This window comes from Carcharhinus amblyrhynchos, chromosome 2 (genome assembly GCF_965287045.1).
Source record: "Carcharhinus amblyrhynchos chromosome 2, sCarAmb.v2.hapA, whole genome shotgun sequence".
Classification (NCBI taxonomy): Eukaryota; Metazoa; Chordata; class Chondrichthyes; order Carcharhiniformes; family Carcharhinidae; genus Carcharhinus; species Carcharhinus amblyrhynchos.
The window spans coordinates 86554863-86581883 of record NC_137325.1 but is presented as its reverse complement, the minus strand read 5'-3'; the positions used below and the strand labels follow the sequence as shown (position 1 = coordinate 86581883).

The window sequence follows — 27021 nt, the reverse complement described above, 5'->3', positions numbered from 1 at the left end:
AAATGTAGACAGTGAAGTAAACTTTCAGCCTCACTGGGACTCTGTGTTGGCCAGACATAAGAACATAAGAACATAAGAAATAGGAGCAGGAGTAGGCCATCTAGCCCTTCGAGCCTGCCCCGCCATTCAATAAGATCATGGCTGATCTGTTGTGGCTCAGTTCCACTTCCCCGCCCTCTCCCCATAACCCTTAATCCCCTCTCTTATCAAAAACCCATCAACCCGCTTCTTAAAAATATTTAGCGAGGCAGCCTCCACCACTTCAACGGGCAGAGAATTCCAGAGATTCATCCCTCCCACTATTTACAAATCATGGCTTGGAAGAGGCAGCACACTCTTCTGTGGATGTTCTCCTTCCCCATCCACCTGACCTGCCACTGCATCAGAGGGTTCCATGAAATGTCGCTGTAGCCTCCAGGAAGCAGTGATAATGGATCTGAGCTGCTTTCAGGAAGAAAAAGGACTTTGTAATTATCTCCTCTGACTATATTCCACCTTCAGCACTTAATGCTGAGGTCTGTCTTTGCCAAGGCATAAAAGAAAATGAAAGGGAACTGTTTTTGGATTTTTTTTATTTCCAGTTTTAGCTTTAAAAAGGAAAAATGTCAAACATTTCAAGATAAGTGTGTGAACTAGTGGAATGAAAAGTTTTGAGGTTAATGTGCTTTGCTTTGTTAACCGTACTAATGTAGTGTGCATCACTACAATGTTTTTGTTCCTTCTGTAGATGGAAATCTGCTGTACCACTATCCTAAACAAGTACATAGCATCCCAAGGACCACTCCTGCATACCTGTCCACAGTTTTGGCAAACAGTTTGGGAGAAAGGTTCATCCTTAATTGTCATGTTAACAACACTTACAGAAAGGGGACGGGTGAGTATTTTGACATTATCGCATTTTGAATCATGTCAGGTAGAATGTGGTGTTCTAGTGGAATTGTAGCTGTTCTAAATTAATAACATTGACATCAAAATTAAGAAGGGCAATTCAAATCAATTACTGAAGACTTTTATTAATGGAAACTTAGTCAGTTTGCTCAGCTGTAAATCTAAAGGTTTTCCCAATTACTCAGCAGGTTTATTGAGTGAGTAGTTGATCTATCTTTTTCTTGACTTCTATACCCAAAGGCAGATCTTTGGTGATTATTCATTGAACTATGAAAAAGTGCCATGATTAACAGTTTAGTTTAGGTCAGGGAGGAAGGTTCTGAGTTTACCTCAGCCAGAATGGAGATTGAACTTCATGCTGTTGCTGTTAATCTGATGAACATGTTAACTATTTAGCCAACTGAGCTGGAGTCTAGTTGATGCACATACAAGAAATCTTAGATTTCATCCCTTGTCTAAGGTGGTTTAAGGGATATCAGCTAAAGCAACTGTAGGGGAACTAAAATTGACTTCAGTATTCTGGGATGGGAGCTTCCAATTTAGCAATAAATCTTCCTGAAATTTCACACATATGGTCATCAAATGAAAACCTCCTGTAGCTATTACCTTCTGACAATCGCTTTCAAGTCGCAGTGCAATAAAGGTCACCTGGACAAAATACCAGAACAATCAACCCTCATGCAGTCATTACCAAGCAAGAATTCAGGAAAGCGGATGAGGGGAAAGGTTGGTGAAAGACAACATTAGCAGGCAAAGTCGGAACTCAGTCGTCCAAGTTAAATTATACCATGACCCCCACACTATGTAATGGAGATTTTCCCTGGGTTGGACGTTTCATGTGGTGGCCAGAGAGTGGCTTATCACCATCTTTTGTTTAATTCTTTAATGGGGTGTGGGTGTTACTGGACCAACATTGTTGCCCATCCTTAACTTTGAGAAGGTGGTGGTGAGCTCCCTTCTTGAGCCACTGAAGTCTTTTTGGTGCAGGTAGTGAGAGTGTTCCAGGTTTTTGACCTAGTGTAACAGTGAAGAAATGGTGATATAATTCCAGGTAAGGACAGTGTAAGGCTCAGATGGGAACTTGCAAGTGGTGGTGTTCCCAGGCATCTGTTACCCTTGTCCTTCTAGGTGGCGATAGTCACAATTTTGGAAGGTGCTGTTGAAGGAAGCCTGATAAGTTGTTGCAGAGCATCTTGTATACAGTACATACTGCAGCCTCAGTGTGTCAAAGATAGGCAGAATGAATGTTCAGACTGATATATGTTGGTTTCAGCCAAGTGTGGTGCTTTGACCTGAATAGTTTCCAGTTTCTTCAATGTTGTTGGAGCTTTACTCATCCAGGCAAATGGTGAGTATTCCATCACATTCCTGAACATGTCTTGATAGTGGACAAGCTTTGGAAAGTCAAGACGCAAGTTAATCATTTCAGAATTCAAGCCTCTAACCTCTTATAGCCAAAATATTTTTATGGCTGGTCCAGTTTAGTTTCTAGTGAATGATACATCTCAGGATGTTGATGGTGGTGGATTCAGTAATTATAATGTTACTAAATGTCTAGGGAAGATTATCAGATTCTCTTTTGTTGGAGATGGTCATTGCCTCACACTTGCGTGATGCGAATGTTTCTTGCCATTTATCAACCCAACTTTGAATTGGCATAGACTGCTTCAGAATCTGAGGATGATGGTGGGTTCTCAAAGCTGAAGGGTTAATACAAAGTCCTCTAGTTCGAAAAAGCTATGGTGCAGAGTTCAGGTTTGCTGCCATCCAGCAATGCCCCTGCTCCAAATTTTTAAAATTTTGACGTATAAAAGACCTTCAGAAGTCAGACCGCCATTGTAATGGGGGAATCCTTCCACAGGACAACCGCAGTTGAGAGGTAGGAAGGACTTCAAGATCTATTGCCAAGAGGATGCCCCAAGGCAGCTGGTAAAGTCCCTGACATTTCAAGAAAGGGGATGGGGAGGGGCTGCCAGGTCAACTGGAAAATTTAACTTGGCCTCTGACAATAGGCCTTTAACTATCCTAATTGAATACTCACCACATACAGTTGGATAGCTCTGCTGACTCCAATTATGCCTCCAGAAAAATGGCAGAAACATGTAGCACACCTCCATGTTTGTGTGTGAAAATCCTGCTCAATGTACCTATTCCAAGAACCTGCGAAGCAGACAGATACTATTGGAAGGATGTTCATCCAGCATTTTTCAAACACTTTATTTCATTTCCTGAAAGTAAATTTGATTGAAACATCAAATAATTGGCTACTTGCAGGTATGGAACATAAGTGCAAGTTTCAGCATACTTTATTGCAGTGCACAGTAGATTGGGGAAAAACATTGGTGCTCAAAGTGAGATGAAGCGCTTTTCCAAGGGATTTGTATGCCTTTGTGATAGATTCTTGTTGCTTTTTCAGAAATTGAATTTTTTGAGGGAAAATAGTTCAGAATTCACATTCACTAAAAATGAATTATCAAAATAAGTGACAGTTGTCTAAACCTAGGCCTACATTAATTTTATGTTAGATAATGCTCTTTTCAGTCAAGCTGATGCACAGAGAACTATATTTTTACAGCTCTTTCATAAACATTTATCACATTCAAGATTTATAGTTTTCCAAGCAAGAGTCCTTCAAAATGTGTGCAAGTAAGTTCTTTTGAAATACATTTTCTAAAATACAGAAAATCTGCATTGGAAAATACCCGCTGTACCATTTGGACTTTCACATTGCAGGTGTTATTATTAACAGCCGTGACATGAAACAAACACCACAATTGGTGAATAACCTTTACCCTGTGCATCTAAAGTGAAACAGTATTAAAAGTGATACTCGTGATTCCATTTCCTTCCTGCTAATAGCTGAGTTTCTAGTACTATTACCATTGGCCATCAACAAGGCAATTGCTGTTGGTCAGTGGTAAATGTATAAAGATAGACTTGTATCTATATAAGATCGCAAGAGCCTATGGGGCATCTTTTGACCTCAGCATTGTACAGCCAATGAAGTACTTTTGAAATGTGGTCACCATTGTAATGTAAGAAACACAAAAACTATTGTGCACACAACAAGCTTCTACCAACAGGCAAGCTTCGAAGCAATATTATAGAATCCATACAGTGCAAAAGGAAGCCATTCAGCCCATCAAGCTTGCAGTGACAACAATCCCACCCAGGCCCATGACCCACATATTTACCATACTAGTCCCTCTGATACGAAGGGGCAATCTTGCACAGTCAGTCAACTTAACATGCACATCTTTGGTGGTTAGGTGAAAACCAGAATACCCGGAGGAAGCCCCCACAGCAGGGGGAGAATATGCAAACTCCACATGGACCATGACCCGAGGCTGAAATTGAACCCGGGTCCCTGATGCTTTGAAGCAGCATGCTAACCACTATGTCACCCTACTGTCCATTATAATGAACTGATAATGTAATTTTATGATGTTGATTCAAAAATAAATATTATCCGTGATAGTCCTGTTCATCTTTGAAATAATAAACTGACAACATACTCAGTTAAACAAGTCATCCAAAATACAGCACCTCTGACAATGCAATATCGCACTGGAAAGTCAACTGAGATTTTTGTGCTCATGTCCAGGAATAGGGCTTAAATTCATGACATCCTAACGCAAGAAATGAATGTGTTACAAATTGAGCCATAACTGACGTTTGAATATAAGGTGAATGACAGGCATAGAAATACAATTTTATAATCAATTATGAGCCAGTCATAAATCTTAAATGTACGATAATTTTGAATTTAAATTGCAGTGATAGAAGATGGCAGCATGAATGGAATGGGAGGGGGGAAAATGATGCTTACTAAGTTGGGGAAGGAGGTGATTAGAGCACAGGGATATACTTGTTTGAGGTGAGGTAAACCTCTAATGAGGAAAGGAAGTAAATATTGAGTACTCCTATTCCCTGAACTTGCATCTTTTTCTGTTTTTTCTTCCATCTCCCCTCATGGCCTTTCTGAGCTCAGTTTGTCCATTAGACCCACCTCCTGGTCCCCATGTTAGGTGATATTGTTAAAAGTTTGCACCAATCAGTTTCTGATTTCATCATCCTTCTACTGAAAAGCCAACTCTTTGCCCACTTTCCTTGCAAATTGCCACCCCATTTGCAAACTCCCTTCTCCAAAGTCCTTGATTGTGTTGTCATTTCCCAAATGTGTCCATCTTTCCCAGATTTCCATGTTTGAATCCCTCCTTTCACCCCTTCTACACTCCCGAGACAACTCTTGTCAAAGTCACTGATGACAACATATTTAACTGACAAAGGTGAATAATCCCCTTTGTCTTTCTTGACCGATCCGCAGCCTTTAACACAGTTGTCCATACCATCCTGCCCTCCACTGTCATCCAGCTGGGTGGGCCTGTACTTGGCAGGTTCTATTCCTATCTTATCTATTCATAGCCAGTAGTTAACACTGCTGCCTCACAGTGCCAAGGATTCAGGTTCAGTTCCCAGCTTGGGTCACTGTCTGTGTAGAGTTTGCATGTTTTTCCTGTGTCTGCATGGGTTTCCTCCTGGTGCTTCAGTTTCTTCCAGCAGTCCGAAAGACTTGCTGGTTAGGTGCATCAGCAATGCTAAATTTTCCCTTAGTGTATCCGAACAGGCACAGAGTGTGGTGACTAGAGGATTTCCACAGTAACTTCGTTGCAGTGTTAATGTAAGTGTACTTGTGACGCTAATAAATAAATTAGAGCATCACTTCCAAAGGCTTTACTTCCTGCTCCTAAATCATTACTCGTATTCTCCCCCAAGGATCTATCCTTGACCCCACCTTCTATTTTCATCTACTTGCTGCTCCTCTATAACATCGTCCAAAAGCACAGCATTGTTTCTCACTCATAAGCTGATAACACCCAGCTCTATCTCCTAACCACTCCTCTGAACTCCTTCACTGTTGCTAATCAAACTGATTAACCACCTCCTATACTGGATGAGCAAAAATTTCCTCCAATTAGATATTAGAAAAACTGGAGCCATCCTTTTGGTCTCTCCTGCAATCTCCATTATGTGAAAATGCCAGCGTTGAACTGGGGTAAGCACAGCAAAAAGTCTCACAACATCAGGTTAAAGTCTAACAGGTTTATTTGGCAGCACTAGCTTTCGGAGTCTCAAGCTCTTTCATCAGGTGAGCTAACAAGCGATCTCCATTCCCATAGCTATGCACTCCATCCCTCTCTCTGACAATAGCCTGACACTAAACTAGACTGTCTGTGACCTTGGTGTCATATTGAGTTGAGCTTCTCACCACATATCCATCACTAAGAAGGAATTTCGACTTCTGTAACATTTTCTGACTTTTTCCTGCCTTAGATCATCTGCTGAAACCCACGTTTGTGTCTTTGTTATCTCTAGATTTGACTATTTCATTGTATTCCTGGGTAGCATCCCACATTTTACCCTCTAAATCGAAAGTTATCAACATGCACCAAGTCCCTTTTACCTATCACCCCTATGCTTGATGCTTTCCAATGGTTTTTGGACAAGCAAATTAATATTCTAGTTTCCAAATCCCTCTTTGGCTGTGCCTCTCTCTACCTCTATAATGTCCACCAGCCCTACAAATAATGAAACATCTGTGCTCGTCTAATTCCAGTCATTTGAGCATATCCAATTTTAATTGCTGTAGCATTGGTGGTCATACATTCAGGTGCCTGTGCCCTAGGCTCTGGCATTCCCTTTCTAAACCTCCCTACCTTCCTTTCTTATGTATACTTTTATACTCTGATAAAGCTTTTGACCATCTGCCCAATTCCCCCCAAAGTGGCTTGTGTCTAATTTTGCTTTGTAGTGCTCCTGTGAAATGCCGTAAGATGTTTTATTCTTTTAAAGATGCTATATAGATATAAGCTATGTTTTTAGAGGAGGTGAGGGAGAGCTCATAGATTGGCAGGGAATGTGAACCTGAGCATAGATTCAAAAGGAGGAAAAACAAAACTGGAAATGGCAGACAATAAATTAATAAGCAAGTATGGAAGGCCAAGAAAGCAAAGGCTAGAAAATAGAAAACAAAGGAGTTGTTCAGTGATTACTGGTATATATTTAAATGGAAGGGCTCTTGTTAATAAAGCAGATGAGCTGAGGGGACAGTTGAATATTTGCACGTATAATATCAAATCATATACTGAGTATAAAAATGTAACAAACTGAATGTCACTTAACCCAGAATATTGACATTCTCTGTTTTAAAGATTTTCAAACAGAATCAAGAAAATTAAAAAAGAATGAATTTTGCAATATTGAGGAGGGTTGAAATGCTAGAAGCATCATCAAATAAGATGATATGGGTTAAATGGAGGTAAAAATAAGGGGTAGTCACACAGCTGCGGGCATACCATAGATCCCCAAAGATTCAGAGGGAGATAGAAAGGCAGATATGTTGCTGAAAAGTGCAGAAACAATAGGGCAGCAACAGTAGGTGATTTTAGTTACCCAAATTTTAATTGGGATAAAATCAGTGGAAAAGATATTGAGGGCGCAGAATTTTTTTACTGAATTTGTTCGAATTTTCTTATGATGAGTCCATAGCAAACTCACCATAAGAAAGGGCAGGGGTGCATTTAGTTTTAGAAAATGGAGCAGAGCAAGTCGAAGGGTTACGAGAGAGATCATTTTGGTGATGATCTTAACTCAGTTAGATTTAGCTTGGTTATGGAAAAGAAAAAAGATGGACCAAGTGTAAAAGTTTTAAATTGACAAAAGGTTACTTTACAAAATTGAGATTTGATTTGGCAAAGGTAAGTTGGAAACAGTTACTTGGTTGTAAATCAGTGTCAGAACAGTTGGAGGTGTTCAAGGAGGAGATAAGAAGGATTTAGAACAAGTATGTTCCCAGACAGAAAAACGATAGGATGTCAAATACCCAGAATAGGATAAGACAAAAAATAAGAACTCAACACGACAGAAACTATTTTTATATGGAAAGAAAAGGAGTGAAATTAGATAAGAATTAGGAAAGCAAAGAGGGAGCATGAAAAAAATATTAGCAAGTCTAATCAAAAAAAGGTATTTCATAAGTGCAGAAAGAGGAAGAGGATAACTAAGGAAAGAATAAGGCCCATTAGAGACCAAAAAATTAACTGTGCAAGATGACCAAAGATATATGCATGGTTCTTAGTTCTTGTTTTCGTTAAAGAGAGGGTCAGTGTACACACATTGTAGCTAAGGAGACAGACTGGGATTTCCCAGTCCCACCATAGCAGGTTGCCCCACAGAGGATGCATGAATCACTCAAATGTCTGTTGACTTCTGATCCCACCAGTGGAAGGGGGCCAGAAAATCCCAGACACTGTGTGTGAAATATTGTATGGCATAAACATAGGAAATACTAAGGGCTTTAACACCCTTGAAAGTTGATAAATTGCCAAGATCTGAATAAAAGTATCTAAACTTCCAAAGAAATATAAGGTAGGAAATAGCAGAGGCTTGTAACTATCATTTTGCAATCCTGTCTGACTACAAAGGATCAACAGACTTGCTAGCATTCTACCACTTTTTAGAAAAAGAGGAATGGATCGAACAAAAAATTATAGGCCAGTAAGCCAACTGGCGGTGTTAAATTATGGATAAAACTTCTGAAGGATAGTATTAATCATCATTTAGAAGGGCACATGTAAATCAAATACAGTCGACATAGATTTGGTACAGGCAAGTCTTATCTGACTAACCTGATCACATTTTTTGAGGGGGTAACAAGGAAAATAACACATTTGATGTTTGTGGCAGATTGGTCAGAAAAGCAAGAGCCCATGGGATCCAAGGAAATGTGACAAGTTGGATTTAAATTGGTCAGTGGCAGTAAGCAATGGGTAATGGTCACAGGTGTTAATGACAGGAAGGCTGTTTCCAGTGGTGTTCTGTAGGGCTCAATATTAGGTCTCTTGCTTTTCATGGTAGATACCAATGATTTACACTTAATTTTAGGGGGACTGTTCTGTGTCTTGTCTGTGTGCTGTCAGAATCTTTTTGCTCTGATGTGCATATCATCAGTTTAACTTCTGTGTCTCTGATATCATTATATGTCTGTCTCCTTGATGTGTTTTTATTACATAATCTGTCTTTTTCAGTCCTCTTTGTATCTGCATTTCTCTGTCATTATCTTGTACATCCTCCACTCAAAACAGAATCTAATCACATGCTTCCTCCCTAAAGGACAGTAGTGCACCAGATGGGTTTTTATGACAATTGACATTGGCTTCATGGTCACATTAGACATTTAATTCCAGATTTTTATTGAATTCAAATTTTGCCATCTGCTATGGTGGTTTTGAACCTGGGTCCCCAGAGCATTACCCTGGGTCTCTAGATTACTAGTCCAATGACAATACACTGCAGAGTGCTTTCCCTATCATCAGATATCATCAGTCTGCTTGAATAGTAAGTTATCCAACAGTGGTAGTTTGAATGTGTTAATATATTTCGTTATGATCCTGGGTGGTGTTACTAATGGACATGAAGGTTCCAGAACGGAATCCTGGCTCAAAAGACCATACATAACTGTTGTTTTTTTTTATTACAAATGTGGATGAACACAGGACTCCAGCTAGCTTTTAACAGGTTGGCGCTGCCAGGGTGTCAGATCCTGACCAGCCAGGGGCTATGCTGGCCTTCGAGCCCCCAGCATGGTTATCACATCTGTTCTCTAAAAATGGAATAGTGATTCCATTATGTCATGCTGGCAAGTGGGAACATATGATGTTGCTGGAAGATATCGATTAACCAGTTGTTAATATTTAAATATATTTAAATGAATGGTAATCACACTCTTGCTGGGCATGAACCTAATGATGTTACTGGTGGAGGGGTTGGGAGAGAGAATCTCCCTGACACACATTCCATTGTGGCCTTCTCACGAGAATTTCTGGCTATAGCATGATTTACCTCTGCATCAAATGGGTCAGAAAATCATCCTGGTTGCTAAGCGCTGTGGGGCTGTTGGATGTCCTGCTTATTACAGACTTTGTTCCTTTCAAGTAACCAGATAAAGAATTTTGGAGTTTAAAATCAGTTTTTTATTTACAAGCTATAGCAAGGGCACAGTCCAGATCACAGGATACCACCTTAAACGCTCACTTGCTCCATCATCACACAGTGGCGGCAGCATGCACCATTTACAAGATTCTCTGCAGTAACTCATCAGGTCTCCTTTGACAGCACCTTCCAAATTTGTGACCTCTACCACCTCAAAGGACAAGGGCAGCAGATGCCTGAGAATACCATCACTTGAAGGTTCCTGCCCAAGCCATACACTGTCCTGACTTGGTATGATATCATTGTTTCTTCACTGTTGCACTAGATCAAAAACCTGGAAGTCCCTCACTTCCAGGTTTTTGATCCAGTGATGATGGAGCAAGTGAGTGTTTAAGGTGGTGCCGATCAAGCAAGCTGCTTTGTCCTGGATGGTGTTGAGCTTCTTTAGTTTTGTTGGAGCTGCACTCATCCAGGCAAGTGGAGAGTAATTCATCACTTTCCTGACTTGTGCCATGTAGTTGGTGGACAAATTCTGGGGAAGTTAGGAGGTCACAGAATAACGTAATTGATATTTATAGTTATAATAAATGATTAGTACCATTTGCCCAATATAGGTGGCTGGTGTGATGAGCATTGGCATGAAAGTTGTAGGGGCTGTATATCAATTCAGTGTTGTATATAAGCATTATGTTTCGTAGACACTAACTATGAATGCACACCAATGTTTTTGATTCATGATGATTCGATAAATGAATTAACAACTGGGACATTTATGAAGATTTATCTGGTAATCTGTAGTTGACTACTAAGAGATCAACTGTAATCACAAAAGATTATAATGTTTTATTGCTTAGTATGGTATGTTCTGTTTTAATATTTCCAGTGTGTTTAATAATTATTTTTTAATTAAAGATATCATATCTCCCTTTTAGCATTTTTGATTTCTTTGTTTACTTTTGATAGCTTAGTCACTCTTGATTTGTTAAATGATCTTTGTTTTTGGCTTTGTTTTATGTCACAGGTGAAATGCCATCAGTATTGGCCAGATCCTCCAGAAGTATGCAAATATGGAAGCTTTCAGGTCACATGTCACTCAGAGGATTGTAGCATTGCTTATGTCTTCAGAGAAATGACACTTACTAATTTAGAGGTAGGAGTCACTTGTTCCTAGATTCTAAAAATCAACAAATTGTCTTTTGCTTGCTACTCTATTTTATTTCAGAATGTATTGCTTATTCATTTACTGAATCTCAGAATAATAATAAAAGAAGAAACAGCCAATACTCCAAATTGTAAATAAAAACAGTGCCAGAAATATGTACTAGATCAGTCAACATCTGTTCAGAAAAGACAGGTTTTTGTATTATGCCTTTCAGCAGAAGGAAAAATAAGAAATATACGATAGGAGCTGATTTACAAGTCATGTTTTTTTGCATATTGAACTACACATGATTTCATTATGTCGATCTTGAAAAAGAAGTGGAAACAATGGATTGGTGAAATGGTGAGCCACTGCCAAGCATTGCTACCTTCAGAAGAAATGTAGGGAATTATACAGTTTGTTGCACTTTGCCCTTTTGGCATTGACTCAGAAATATGATTATCATTTGTGTGCACGGTTGACTAGATTCCTAATAAGCATAGGAATCTATTTTCACTCTAAATCTTAATTTAAATTGTGATAGGTAACTTTATACCTGCAACAGATAGGCAATGGCAAAAAATTGCATGGATCAGAGGCTGCCACCAGGCAGGAGGCAGGATTGACCTCCAGGGTTGAGTTTGGCAAGGTGGCCTAAACTGTCATTGTGGAGACTGGAGAAGCCCTCAAATTCCTCCTAGTCTCATTAGGAAAGGAGAAACAAAATTACTGTTTGTGCCTCACCTACTATCTCCAAGAAGAAAAACTACAGATTACTAAAATTTACTTGATCAGAATACAATGTACAAACACATAAAAGGACTTGGGTGGATGTGTTTTTCACCTCCTCAGAGCCGGGTTAGAATTTGGAACAGCAAGTTTCTGGTAGCTTTTCAATGGGTAGGTAACCTGGGTGGTTTCTAACTGCCCCAGTCCAGTTGCTTCTCGATGGATAGGATTAACTTTGCCCCTGTGTTGTAAGCAAATACTGGTACCAATCATACCTGTAATAGACTGATATTCAAACTAATTTATTTAAACAGCAGCATGGTTTAAGTCCTTCAGCTGTTAGCTTGTCAAAGCTTAACTTTTAACAAATTAATTCCTGTAACATGGAAGTTCCTGGCACGACCAGATTTATTGTTGTTGAGAAATGGTGAGATGCCTTCTAGAATCGCTGCTGTCCATTGGCTGAAGCACTCAGTGATGTTAGGTCGGGGATTCTAGGATTTTGACCAGGGGTCTATAAAGTAATAGTGTGTGACTTGGAGGAGAATTTGCAAGTGGTGTATTGCCATGTGCCCAAAGACACAAATAGAGGTAAATGGGAATGATTTAATTGCCATTACGGAAACATGGCTGCAGGGTGACCATGACTGGAAACTGAATATTCAAGGATATTTACATTTAGGAAGAGTGGCAAAAGGGAACAGGAGGTGGTGTTGTACTGATAATAAGGGATGGGACCAGTACAATAATGAGATGATCTCAGACCAGAACTGAGAATCTGTTTGGGTGGGGCTAAGAAACAGCAAGAGACAGAAGCATTGGTAGGAATTGTTTATAGACCTCCAAATATTGGTATAGTGTGGGACATGTTATTAATCAGGAGATTCGAGAAACAAGTGACATGGGTGATACAGTAGTCAAGTGACCTCAATCCGCAAGTAGATTGGTTAAACTTAATGAGTACTAATGCTACAGAAGATATGTTTCTGGAGGAAGATGAGTTTCTGGGGTGTGTTAGGAATGGTTTTCTAGAGTAGTATGCTGAGGAACTGACTAGAGAAGAAGCTACTTTAGATCCAACATTATGTAACTAAGAAGGGCTAATTAATAATCTTGTTGTAAAATAATCTTTAAGGATAAGTGACCATATTATGATAGAATTTTACAATTTGTTTGAAAGTGAGGTAGTTTAATCGGAAGCCAGTGTGTTAAATTTGAACAAAGGAAGTTATTATGATGGTTTGAGGAGTAATTTGGCTGAGGTGGATTGTGAAAATACATTGAAAGGTGTGACAGTACATAAGCAATGGGTAGTCTTTAAAGAATTATTGCATAGTTTACAGCAATTATACATTCGTTAAAGGTGCAAAACATAAAAAAGAAAATGTCAACTATGACTAACAAAAGAAGTTAAGGATTGCATAAGATTAAAAGAAAAGGCCTGTAAAGTTGCCAGATATAGTTGGGAGATTTTTAAAATAAAGCAAAGGAGGACTAAGAAGCTGACAAAGGGAGAAAAGGAAATGAATGTACACTAACAAAAAAATGTAAGTAGATTGCAAAACCTTCCATAGGTACGTAAAAAGGAAACAATGGCTAAGACAAATGTGGGTCCTTTACAGGCAGAAGAATTTATAATCGGAATAGAGAAAGGGCAGAGAAGCTAAATGATTACTTTGTACCAGTCTTCACTGAAGAATATACAGAAAATCTCTAAGAATTAAAGGCCAAAGGGATAAGGGAGTAAGAGAAATTGAAGGAAATTAATAGTAGTAAGAAGGTTGTATTGGAGAAATCAGTGGGATTGAAGACATTCCAGAGTGCTGAAAGAGTTAGACATGGAGATAGTGGATACATGATTGGTGATCATCTTCCAAAATTATATAGATTGTAGAATGGATTCCTGCAAATTTGAAGTTAGAAAATGTCACCCCACTGTTTTAAGACGTGGAGGGGGGGAGAGAACAGGGAACTGCAGACCTGTTAGTACCATCCCCTGGAAAGTAGTAGGTGAGTAGTTACATAGTTAGTAGTAGGTTATGTCAGTAGTAGGGGAAATGCTTTAATATGTCATTAAGGATGTGAAAAAATGAACACCTGTGTAATAACAATCTGATTGGGCATAGTCAACATGGATTTATGAATGAGAAATCATGTTTGACAAACCTGTTGGGATTTACTGAGGATGGTACTAACAGAATTCATTAAGGGGAGCCAGTGGATGTAGTTAGTGCACTTAGATTTTCAGAAGGCTTTTGATAAAGTCCCTCACAGGAGGTTGATTAGTAAAATTCAAGATGAGGTAATATTCTGGCATAAATTAAGAATTGGTAAACTGGCAGAAAGTAGAAATAATAAGTGAGTCAATCTTGCGTTGGCAGTATGACTGGTGGAATATCACAGCGATCAGTATTCCAGCCCCAGCTGTTCACAATATATGTCAATGATTTGGATGTGGGAACAAATGTAATAATTTCAGGTTTTTGGGCGAGCCTCAAGTTGCAGTCTTATGGCTGTTAGTGCAAAAGAAGAGTCTGGATGCAATTCTTGCCAGTGGGGTGGCTGCTCGTGAGATTGGGAAAGATAAGAAACCAGGCACAAACCTAATTTTTCACCTCTTGCCCTATCTCACTGCCTTGCATGGCTAGCTGGTCAGATTGCACCCAAAGTATCTTTAAGCAGATTTGGACAGGCTTAGTGAATGGGCAAAGGTATGGTAGATGGAATATAATGTGGAAAAATGTGAGGGTATCCACTTTGGTAAGAGAAAGCAAGATGCAAAGTATTTCTTAAATGGTGAAAGATTAAATGTAGATCTACAAAAGTACCTGGGGTTCTCAGTGAGTCACTGAAGGTTAGCATGCAGGTGCAGCAGGCAATTAGGAAAGCAGATGATATGTTGGTCTTTATTGCAAGAGAATTTGAATACAGGGGTGGTGAAGTCTGAATTGTATAGAACCTTAGTTAGACCGCTGCTGGAGTACTCTGTGCAGTTTTGGACCCTTTAACACAGGAACGATGCTATTGGCATAGAGAGAGTGCAACAAAGATTCAACAGACTTGTTTCTGGAATAGTAGGACAGCAGTATGAAGAATAATTGGGTAGATGGGCTTGTATTCTCCAGAGTTTCAAAGAATATAATGCAATCTCATTGAACCCCCACCCCAATGGAAGACTAGAACCAGGGAACAGAATTTGAAACTAAGAGGGAAGCCACTTAGGGAAGTGAAACTAAGAGGGAAGCCGCTTGATATAAAAAAGGATAGCAAGAGTTTTTATAAATACGTAAAAAGGAAGAGGCTGGCTCGGGTGAACGTTGGACCCTTAGAGGATGAGAGGGGGGACTTAGTGGTAGGGGATGGGGAAATGGCTGAGGCCCTGAATAACTTTTTTGTTTCGGTCTTCACAGACGAGGACGTGAATAATTTGCCGGGTGTTAGCGATGGAAAGATGGTAGGAGTGGAGGGCCTGAATGACATTATTATTACTAGAGAGGCGGTGCTCGACAGACTGGAGAGTCTGATTGTGGACAAGTCCCCAGGACCGGATGGAATGCATCCAAGGGTTCTGAAGGAAATGGCGGAGGTGATAGTGGATGCCTTGGTGGTTACTTTCCAAATGTCGCTGGATTCCGGGGAAGTGCCAGAAGATTGGAAAACGGCTAATGTTACGCTGTTGTTTAAGAAGGGTGGCAGGCAAAAGGCAGGAAATTATAGGCCGGTTAGTTTAACGTCTGTTGTAGGAAAAATGTTAGAATCCGTGATCAAGGAGAAAATAGCGAGGCACCTTGAGGAGAATTGTTTGGTAGAGCAGACGCAGCACGGTTTCGTTAAGGGGAAGTCGTGTCTGACGAATTTATTGGTGTTCTATGAGGATGCGTCTAGGGCGGTGGATAGAGGAGAGCCGGTGGATGTGGTCTTTCTTGATTTTCAGAAGGCATTTGACAAGGTACCTCACAAGAGGTTATTGCAGAAGGCCAGGGGGCATGGAGTTGGGGGTAGGGTGTTAGCGTGGATAGAGGATTGGCTGTCAAATAGGAGGCAGAGAGTGGAGGTTAATGGGTGCTATTCAGGTTGGTGGTTGGTGACTAGTGGAGTGCCCCAGGGGTCGGTGCTGGGGCCTCAGCTATTCACCATGTATATAGATGATCTGGAGGAGGGAACCGAGTGTATGGTGTCGAAATTTGCTGATGACACCAAGATTGGTGGAATGGCAAATTGTGCGGAGGGTGTGGAGAGTCTACAGAAGGATCTAGATAGGCTGGGCGAATGGGCCAGGAACTGGCAAATGGAATTTAATGTTGGCAAATGTGAGGTTGTCCACTTTGGTAGGAATAATGGTAGGAAGGACTATTACTTACGTGGCGAAAAACTGCAGCAGGCGACGGTGCAGCGGGACCTCGGGGTCCTTGTGCATGAGTTGCAAAAACCCAGCCTGCAGGTGCAGCAGGTGGTCAGGAAGGCGAATGGGATGCTGGCCTTCATAGTGAGGGGGATTGAATATAAAAGTAGGGAGGTCTTGCTGCAGCTGTACAGGGCACTGGTGAGGCCGCAGCTGGAGTACTGTATGCAGTTTTGGTCACCGCACTTACGCAAGGATATTTTAGCCTTGGAGGGAGTGCAGAGGAGGTTTACTAGGCTGATACCGGAGTTGAGGGGGTTGAACTATGAGGAGAGGCTGAATAAACTGGGCTTGTACTCGTTAGAGTTTAGAAGAATGAGGGGAGATCTCATTGAGACGTATAAGATGTTGAATGGGATGGATAGGATAGAGGTGGAGAGGCTCTTCCCACTCAGAAAGAACAGTAGGACTAGAGGGCACAGCCTCAGGATAAAGGGGGGGCGATTTAGAACGGAGTTGAGGAAGAACTTCTTCACTCAAAGGGTGGTGAATCTCTGGAATCCTCTGCCCGTTGAAGTGGTGGAGGCTGCCTCGCTCAATATTTTTAAGACACGGGTTGATGAGTTTTTGATAAGCGAGGGGATTAAGGGTTGTGGGGAGAGGGCGGGAATGTGGAACTGAGCCACGACAGATCAGCCATGATCTTATTGAATGGCGGGGCAGGCTCGAGGGGCTAGATGGCCTACTCCTGCTCCTATTTCTTATGTTCTTATGTTTAGGACCAAGAAGAGGAGAAAATTCTTTATTCAGAGTATTATAATATTTGGCATTCATAATCCCAGAGGACTTCAGCCAGGGGTTTTGGTTGGTTTAAAGTAGAGATTGACAGATTTCTAAATGCCGGTGACATAAACGGATATGGGGATATTGTGGGAAAAGGCATTGAAATGGATGATCAGCCAATATCATGTTGAATGGCAGTGGAGGCTTGATGGGCTAAATGGCCTTCTCCTGCTCCTATATCCCTATGTTGCGATTAAAAGTTATGGGGAAACTGTTGTTGAAGAAGACTTGGAAAGTTACTACAATACATCTGTAGATGCCAAAATCTGCAACCACAGGGAACTGATGCTGGATGCATTGCCAGCCATGCAGGTTGCTGAATTGCATCAAGCTTCTTGATTGTTGCTGTAGTTGCAATAACCCTGGAAAGTGGAGAATATTCCATTACGTTTTTGATTTGTGCTTTGACGATGGTGAAAATACTTTTGAGTAGTCTGGAGTCCAATTACTGGAATCACAGTTTCCAATCAGCTATATGGTTGGTCAGTTAAGTTTCTGCTCAGTAGTGACCATAAGGTGGTGTTGGTGCAGGATTCGGCAATGAATGTAGTTTAATGTCATGGGGAAGGAGTTAGTTTCTCTCTTGTTGGAGATGGTCATTTTCATGGTACTTTTGTGTGGCACACAAATGTCACTTGCCACTTATCAGCTCAAAGTTGAAAATTGTCCATGCCTTGCCTGCGGCCGTTAACTGCTTAATTATTTGAGAAGTTGTGAATGGGACTGGATATTGTACAACCATCAACAAGTATGCCCATTTCTGACTTTATGGTGGATGAGTGAAGATGAATTGGACTTAGGCTGGGATGAGATAACCACCTTCCTATATGCTGTCTCGTGAAGAGTTTTCCCCTGGTACCCACTGACTTCAATGTTACTTGGGCTCCTTAATGCCCTACTCAGTCAAATGATAACTTGGTGTCAAGTGTAGTCACTTGCACCTCATGTCTAGAATTCAGCTCCACTGTCCGTTGGCAGAATTCTCCATTTTAGGACTAAGTGCAGTGGTGGGCAGCTCCAGTGGCACTTGTCAAGCCAACCAGAAAGTCTCTTGGCAACCCATCAACTGATTCATTCACCCAGCCCTTGCCCTTCAATCTCCACACACTTGTGATGCCTAATCCATGCCAACCTATATCCCTCTATCTATTCCCATGGCCTCATACTCCCAATGTTAACTTAGTAATCCTCTATCCACTACTTTGCCCATGTCAAATTAGGGCTCCCCACTCTTTCCCCCATATTCCCTTGCCAAGCAAGACCCCCTCTGCCCACTCCAATGTTCTTATACTCTCTGTGGCAATTTAGTGTCAACCCCTGACCCGAAGTATCAACCTCTGCCCTTATCCACTCCATGCCAAGTCAGCTGTGTACCTGGACCAACTCCTTGACAGTTTTGACAGTTCCGGACATCCCTTTTATAATTCTTCGAAGGTTTCACAGTTCCTTTATGGCTAGACAACATTTCTATAGTCACATGCTAGCTGGATAGCTCCTTTACAGTTCCTTGACAGCTAGACAGTTTCTCTACAGCTACAGAGGTCTTTTTACAGTATTTTGACAGCTGGACATCTTTTTTGTTTACAGCTCGACAGTTCCAAGTAGTTTGTGTATGAAAAGTGCATAATCATGTTCACTCTTAGCAGTCCCAAAGGGTGCCATACTTCTCTGAAAGGGTGTCTTAACTCTCCCAAAAGTGTTCCAGGACTGTTTTCAAAAGGGTACTTTACCTCTCCAAAGGGTTACCCTGGCCAACTAAATGAATCCACCAAATTCAGACCTCATATGACCTGCTCTATTTCAGATTCCACACTCATGTTCTTCCAAAGTTCCACATCACCAGAAGCTGGTGATTTAAATGATCTGAAAATATTAGGTCAATACTCTATGGAGTTTAGAAAAACAATTGGTGGCCTTATTGAAACATACAAAATTCTGAAGACGCTTGACAGAGTAGATAGACACTGTTTGTTTCCACTTGCTAGGAATCTAGAACATGGGGGCACCATCTTAAGGTATGGGGTTGATTATCTAGGACACAGATGCGTGGAAATTTCTTCACTCAGAATGTCTCTCAGCTAATTGCGTAAGTATATTAGATGTTTTGTAAGGATTAATAGATAAAAATAACTTAGTTATATAATTGCCCCAAGCTAATTAGTTAGGCAGAAGACAATATTTCCGCCATTAAATGAGTCATATACTAAAACAAAATGCTGCATATGCTGCAAACCTGAAATAAAAAAGAGAATGTTGGAAATACTCAGCACATTTGTCAGCATCAATGGAGAGGGGAATTGAATTAACTGGTGGTATTTAATGCCCCCACCTGTGGTGAATATGCTGGTGAGGTGGCATTTAATCAGGCAGGGCCTGGTGGCTAAGGGCCCAGCCTCCATCCAGATTAAGTCTAAGCAAACAGGATAAGAAAAGAAACAAAAGATGGGTTCACAGGTGGTGTAAATGGAAAAAGAATCATCACCAACAGCTGCTGTCCAAAAGCATGAATGGGGACAGGTATTATTATCTGAATTTGTTGAGCTCATTGTTGGATCCAGAAGGCTGTGAAGTGCCTCATCAACTATGCCCGGATTAAGAATGAGGGAGAGAACCGGTTGAGCCAAATCTGCATAACAAAGGAGCCCTGTGAAAGTGTACTATCCAAGGGAACTGTTGAAGCATTGTCATCGCCAGTCTGGAAGCCACCAATGACTTTGCTTCATGCCAATGAAATCCTGTCCAGGGTGTACAACAGGTTGTAAGTACCTTGATGCAATGTGTTGAAGATGATGGTAGTGGGTAGTCATATTTTTAACAGTTCAAATGTTTTGTAATTGGTGTCCAGCACCTTGAGAAAGCTTAATATTTAGAGCCTCCTCAAAGGCTTAACAAATCAATTAGAGGAAGCTTACAATGGTGATTAATTCGTCCTTGGTATAAGACCAGTTTTGTTTGATTCCATTGCACTTTTTACAAAGTAACATAAAAGTTCATGGAAACTCAGTTTGCACTGGGTTAGGGGAATTACCTATGAGGGGTGGTTGTGTAGATTTGTTTTATAATCCATGGAGTTCAAAGACTGAGATGACCTAATTGAAACATTAGGGGTTTGACAGGGTAGATGCTGAGAAAATGTTTTTCCAAGCTGAGGAATGTAGAACACAGTTGCAGAGCAAGGGGTCAACAAATTTCTTCACTCCAACGATTGCAAATCTTTGGAATTCTCTACCCCAGAGACCTGTGGATACTGAATTTTTAAAGTCACAATCCTCAGATGGACTTCTGTAGTCTGCCTAACTCTTCATTTGCTTGTGCTTTAGCAGTGATATATTTTCCTCACCTAACCACATCACAATAAGCCAGTGTTGAACTTCAAAGTATTAAGAAAATGGGAAAGAATTCAATTTTAATGCACAATCTCCGTGGCTGCTGATTGCACAGTTGAGAGCATATTTTGGATTTTAAATGTTCAAGTGTAATTGGAATTTTGTTACGCAGTATAACTTGAGAGCAGTGAGCTGTAAAGAGCCTGCTTGAACTAGCCTTACTGCAAAGTGTAAAAGTGCGCATATGTTTTGAAAGAGCATGAATAATTTCAGATGTGTGACAGTTAATGCAGCTAATTTTAATTTGCAGGAATGATTTGATGTAATTTATAATTAACTTGCAGCAGTGTCAGTAGCTCGCTTTACATGAATATGATAGTGACAGCTGCTAAAAATAGGAGTTTTCACAAACTAACAAAACCATAACGTGTGAAAGAATATTATTCCTTTCACTGGAAAGTAGCCATGAATATTAGGTGATTATGTGCAAAACTTAAAACAGCATGAGTCACTACAAAATTGGCATGTGTGGAGTTATCTACTGATAAACACATCCTTCAGAATACTGCAATTGGTAGTTATATATTTGATTTTGAACAAAGACATATGCTTGTTACAAAGTCATTATCAAGCTGATATTTGTGAATTTTAGAAATTTCCATGTGTAATAAATCTCATTTTCGTGCTATTTGTATAGTAATGGAATTGTTCATTAGTCTAGGAATTTTGCTTTCTGATTAAAAGTCAGATTTATTGATTACAATTTTGTTTGAAATGAGATGGTATAGTGGAATATCTGACACTGATGCTGTTGCATCTGAGAAAAAGGTAATTCTTTTGAGTTTTTACTGTTAGAGATGCTTGCAATCAATTCATTAAATTTTGTTTATATTGTAAAAGAAATTCATTTGTATAAGAATACACAGCCATCTAATTTTTTTTTAAAAAATCCTTCATGGGATGGGGGTGTTGCTAGTAATGCAAACACTTGTAGCCCATCCCTAATTGCCCTTCAACTAAGTGGCTTGCCACACCATTTCAGAGGGCAGTTAAAAGTCAACCACATTGCTGTGGGTCTGAAGTCATAGGTAGGCCAGAACAGGTTTGTGCTGGTGAAGAGTGCACAGGAATCATTTGACAGTAGAGCTTTAGATTGTTGGTCCTCCTGACAGGACTCTTTAGGTTCCACCTCATCTCCTGTGCTGGCTGTGGCAATGCCAGAGATCAATCTAGGAGATCAGAGACATCAGTTAGTGCTAAATGCAGGTGAAATAGTTAAAAGTTAACATAGTGCAAACCATAACATTTGCTGTATTGGTAACATCAATTTATTCAGTGCTAAGTGGAACTGTGATTTCTGATGCAGCAGGTCACTCGGTTCCCCATTCCTCCATCACCAACTATCTGTACTTCTGCCATCCTGCATATCTTCAGGACTTCCTCTTCCAGGACTGTAGTTCTAGCCCCAATTCTCTGCCTCTCCCTCGAACTTGTGGTCTTTCCTCTCACAATGAGAGAGCACAAAGAGAAGTGTGAGAAACAGTTGCATTTTTTGTTTGTCTTTGGAGCAAAGATGACCGCGTCCATCATCTGGGGTGTTTGGTAAGGTTCCGCTGGATACTTAGATGATCGCAAAGGCCAATTTGCATCTGAAAGGTTCTGCTGAAGATAGGATAATGCATATGATTGAGTTATGGACGATCGCTTGTTTGGTATTTCCTCTCATTTAGTTTCCCCTCTGTTTCTGGTATGCACTTGCTTTCAAAGAAGGTTGCGCATTTTTTATTTGGTTTCACCAGGGGCAGTGATACTTGACAAGCTTCTCCTGGGACTCAAATGTGAATGCTAAGGATGGAGAGTAAACTTTTCTCTTTAGAGCGGAGGAGGATAAGAGGCAATTTAATAGAGATTTATAAGATGATGAGGGGGTTAGATAGAGTGGACGTGCAGAGACTATTTCCTTGGGTGGATGTAGCTGTTACATGGGAGATATAGGAGGGATGTCCGAGGTAGATTCTTCACTCAGAGAGTGGTTGGGATGTGGAATACACTGCCTGCTGTGATAGTGGAGTCGGACACTTTAAGAACTTTCAAGCGGTTGTTGGGTAGGCATATGGACACACCAGAATGATAGGGAGTGGGATAGCTTAATCTTGGGTTTGGACATAGCTCAGCACAACATTGAGGGCTAAAGAGCCTGTCCTGTGCTGTAATGTTCTATATTCTAAGGCAGCTCACCACCACCTTCTCAAGGATAACTAAGAATGGTCAATAAATGCTGGCCTAGCCAGTTACAACCACATCCCATAAATGAATTTTTTAAAATCTGCACTCTTTTTTATCCTGGCTTCAGCAACTGCAATTTTAATCATTCCAACGTAAGCTCCAGAATAAGGCTGAGATAGACAGATTTTTGGTGTCTCAAGGAATTAAGGGATGTGGCGAGCAGATATGAAAGTTGAATTGAAGTCCAACATCAGGGTTGATCAATTTGAATGTCAAAGCAGGCTTGACAGTCATTTGATCTACTTCTGCTCCTATTTCTTTGCTCTTGTGTTCTTGCTGAGAGGATCCTTTACTCCAAGATTTAATTGCATAATAGTGGATCTAAAATGGGCTGTTCCTTGGATGGTTCCATAAAATATTAGTTTAACAAACTGCCCCATGTACACTCTGTGAACTCATCCTCAAAGCTACTTTTGCCAATTTGATTTATAAAATCAATATGAACACTAAAGTTATCCACAATTATCAGTGTCCCTTTATAACAAGCTTCTATTATTTCTTGATTCATACTGTCTTAGTGTAGCTACTGTTAATAGACCTATCGCCTATTCCCACCACTAATTTATTTCCCTTCCTATTTCTTATGGCTGCCCAAACTGATCCTAGATTTTGATCTTTTGACCCAAGCTTAGTTTTCACTGTTATACTGATTTCATAATTTATTAAAAGTCTCACTGTTTCTTTTTCCTTTCTGCCTAAACTTTTGAAATGCAAGTGTCCCAACTATTCAGTTCCCAGCCTTGTTCACCTTGCAACAGATGACTGAAGATGGATTGTGCGCTTCTTTCATGGATAGTTCTAATGCATCTCAATTCTCTGTATTATAGCAACCATTTTGCATTACATTCTGTTTATGAAAACAGTGGGGGCATTTTCTACCCCCGTTTCTCGCCTTGAGGAAATGATGGAGGGGTTGCAGAATTTAACGGGAGCCCCGAAACTCCTTTTACACTGGTAGGATTTCACGTTGAGATTACCCTCCACCCCCACCCCTCCATAGGGTTCCCACAGTGGACGGTTAAGAACCTCATTAGGATACTTTTACATCTACTTCACAGGCCAGCATGTTTTCAACATTTCCTGCTTTCATTTAAGATATTGACCTGAGGAAAATAGTCAACAGTATGAAGTAAATGTTGACAGATTTCCTTCAATTTGAACTGGTTTGTCTTTTCCTGTTGACACAGATGGGTCTGGAACGTGCTGTCACTCATCTTCAGTACGTAGCATGGCCGGATCACGGTGTTCCTGATGATTCAATGGATTTCTTTGACTTTGTGACTTGTGTGAGACGGAAAAGGGTTGGAAGAGAAAATGAGCCGGTTATTGTTCATTGCAGGTACTTATTTTCTTTTCAGCAGAGAAGACAATTATGCACGCTCTCGTGCTGAGTCTGGTTGCAAGGTACATCAGCAGGAATACTTGACACTCCCTCTATTGTCTCAATAATGAAGTCCTTATCCTCAGGTAGAGAATGATGACATCCGCTGCAGAGCAGGTCATGGTCTCCTTCTGAAATTAACATCCCGTTGTTTTGAGCAAAAAAGCTTTTAATAGTATTCATTTGTGTTGGCTAGTATAACAATGTATTAAAGTTTAATAGAACAGCAGCTTTTAAGTGAGAGAGTTCCATCTGGTGTCTCATGGGTATAGAAGACCATTAATTTGGTCTGTCGTTTCAAAGATAAATGAAGCATCAGCCAGTCTGGTAAATTTTCCAGTTTTAGATGCATAAATTGGGCTTTCCTAATTGGAAACCACATTACGTTGAATACTTGCCTAATTAGTCCGCATTGTGATTTGAAGACTTTTTTTTACTTCATTCCTGGGGTAAGGGTATCACTGGTAAGGTCAGCATTTATTACCCACTGCAAATTGTCCTTGAGGTGGCAGTGATGAGCCACCTTCTTGAATTGCTACAATGTCAGTACAGTAGAGAGAGAGTTCCATGATTTTAACCCACGATAGTGAATGAACGATGATACATTTCCAAGTCGGAGTGGTGTGTTAATTTGTGAGGGGGTGGGGGGGTTGCAGGGGAAACTTTCAGTTGGTGTTACTCCCACATGTCTGCTGCCCTCATCCTTTTAGATGGTAAAGTTGCAGGTTTGGAAGGTGCCATTGAAGGAGCCTTCATATTTAGTGGAAATGCCTTTTAGATGATGAATAAGATTTGGGAAGTCAGAAGGTGAGTTTTTTTTGCTGCAGAGTTTGCACCCTCTGAACTGTTCTTGTGGCCACAGTATTTATGTGGCTGGTCCAATTATGATTCTGGTCAATGGTAATCCCCAGCTTACTGATGGTGGATAATGATGCAATGATAGTACTGTTTACACTCGAGGGGAGGTGGTTGGACCTTTTTCTTGTTGGAGTTGGCAGTTGTCTGGTCTGGCGTAAATATAATTTGCCAATTATCAGTCCAAGCCTGAGTGTTGCTCAGGTCTTGCCGCAAGTTATATTACAGAACTCAGGTGGGAAAAACGAAACTTGGTATGTCAGTACAGGCAGTATCTGAAATAATTTTAGCCTTGCACTGCATTCCCAAACCAGAAATATACATGCCTAGGTGCACACATGAAATCAACCTAGGCTAGTTGCTCCATCAACCTGCACCATAGTACCATGATACCTAAAGCAATAGTCTGCTGGCGAATATCTGTTATGCAATCTAGGAGAAAATTTGGGATAGATAAAATCACTTTTCAGTGTCTAATGACACATTTGGGGCAGCACGGTGGCCCAGCAGTTAACACTGCTGTCTCACAGGGATCCGGGTTTGATTCCTGACTTGGGTCACTGTCTGTGCGGAGTTTGTACGTTCTCCCCGTATCTGTGTGGGTTTCCTCCCATAGTCCAAAGATGTTCAGGTTAGGTGGATTGGCTATGCTCAATTGCCCCTTAGTGTCAGGGGGGGACCAGATAGGGTAAATGCATGGGGCTATGGAGATGAGCCTGGGTGGGATTGTGGTTGTTGGAGACTCGATGGGTTGAATAGCCTCCTTCTGCACTGTAGGGTTCAATGATTCTATTTTTGTACCATCAGTGAAAGCTTTTGATGATGCAAGCATAGGCAATCTATTATAAAAAAAAATTCTGGAGCATTGTAGTCATAGGATTTAATCATGGGATTGTGCACATCTGACCTACTTGCTCAAAGGTCTCCTTCCTATCTGCGGGTACAAGATGTGGTGCCTTTCCTCCGCAGCATCCAGCATTCGAATGAGGTAGCCGTCTGAGAACCTTGGAGCAACTTGCAGCCATTTTCTTGATTGGACTTGGAACAAGTGTTGGGGAGTGCTGAGATGGCTTTTAAACAGAGGCATTCAGCTGATGGCAGGACAGGTAGATCAGAGGCTGGTCCCCATAGAGGCAACATGAAACCCGTGGAATTTTTTTAAGTGGCAAAAAGAACATTTTCTCCTTGGTTGAAATTTGTTGTGATCATTTGAAATTTTGCATTTCTGTGTATGTCCTGAGGAGAGCGTGACGCAAAGCTTCAGCAATGAGTCTGTGTCCTCAGCAAGATTTCAAAGTTCTCAATTTTCATCCCTGCGTGCAGAATTCATCTTCCACATTGCGTCCCTCTGTTCTTCCAGTTTAAGCTCAGGAAAACTGACCAACGCCACCAGCAGGCAACCCTTTGCTTTTCCTGCTGGCGATGATATTTTGCCAACAAAAAGGAAAATTTCACCTTTTGTTTTTGTGTATGTCAGTCTATCACTCACTCAGTCACCCTAATGTAAATTAAATTAAAAGTCTTAATTACTCAGTTATGCTTAATACACGTATTAATTGTTTTGCCCCTCATCAGTGCTTCATTTAAATTCTTTGTTGATTTCTTTGCAGTGCTGGAATTGGTCGAACTGGTGTCCTTATTGCCATGGAGACAGCAATGTGTTTAATTGAAAACAGCCAACCTGTATATCCATTGGATATAGTTAGAACAATGAGAGACCAACGAGCCATGATGGTACAGACATCGGTAAGATCTGGATAATAAGTGTGAAAGAATAATGAAGCTACTTACTAAATTAAATTTCAAGATCTTGAAAGATTACTCAAGTGAATTTTCGAGCTAATGCACTGTATGAATTTTGGCTAATTTATTATCTTCCCTCACCTTCAGATACATGTCTTAGATATTGTTTTAGTTTCTTTTTATGTTCCAGTTATACCCTGCATCATTCTCTGAGAGAGCACACAATCTTCTTCTGTGTCCTCATCAATTACGAAACCAAGTAATTTTAAGATGTGTAAAAGCTTCACAAATTTAGTCTCCTCTTTTCCTGAAATGATCAAGTTGCCTTTGGCAGCAGTAAATGGCACGACAGTAGTGCATCAATATGCTACACCACCTTAAATTACTTCCAGTTATTTTAATATGTAAAGCAATGGCATCGTGCTTGCACCTTTGCTGTCAGTTTAAATGTTTAGTGCACTGCAGCAGTCTAAACCGTCATTCATTGAACTGATTA

At 40.6% G+C, this 27021-nt stretch overlaps 1 protein-coding gene across 6 annotated transcripts in view; it reads left to right on the top strand.

Annotated features, from left to right (window-relative positions):
* Window positions 1-27021, top strand: part of LOC145356100 (tyrosine-protein phosphatase non-receptor type 3-like) — a 189628-nt gene that overhangs the window by 151269 nt on the left and 11338 nt on the right. For all 6 annotated transcript variants that reach the window (XM_080208707.1, XM_080208739.1, XM_080208724.1 and 3 more), the window contains 4 exons: window positions 728-874; window positions 10901-11029; window positions 23734-23885; window positions 26393-26528. In XM_080208707.1, the coding sequence (XP_080064833.1) occupies window positions 728-874; window positions 10901-11029; window positions 23734-23885; window positions 26393-26528 (564 nt within the window). The remainder of the gene's footprint in view (window positions 1-727; window positions 875-10900; window positions 11030-23733; window positions 23886-26392; window positions 26529-27021) is intronic.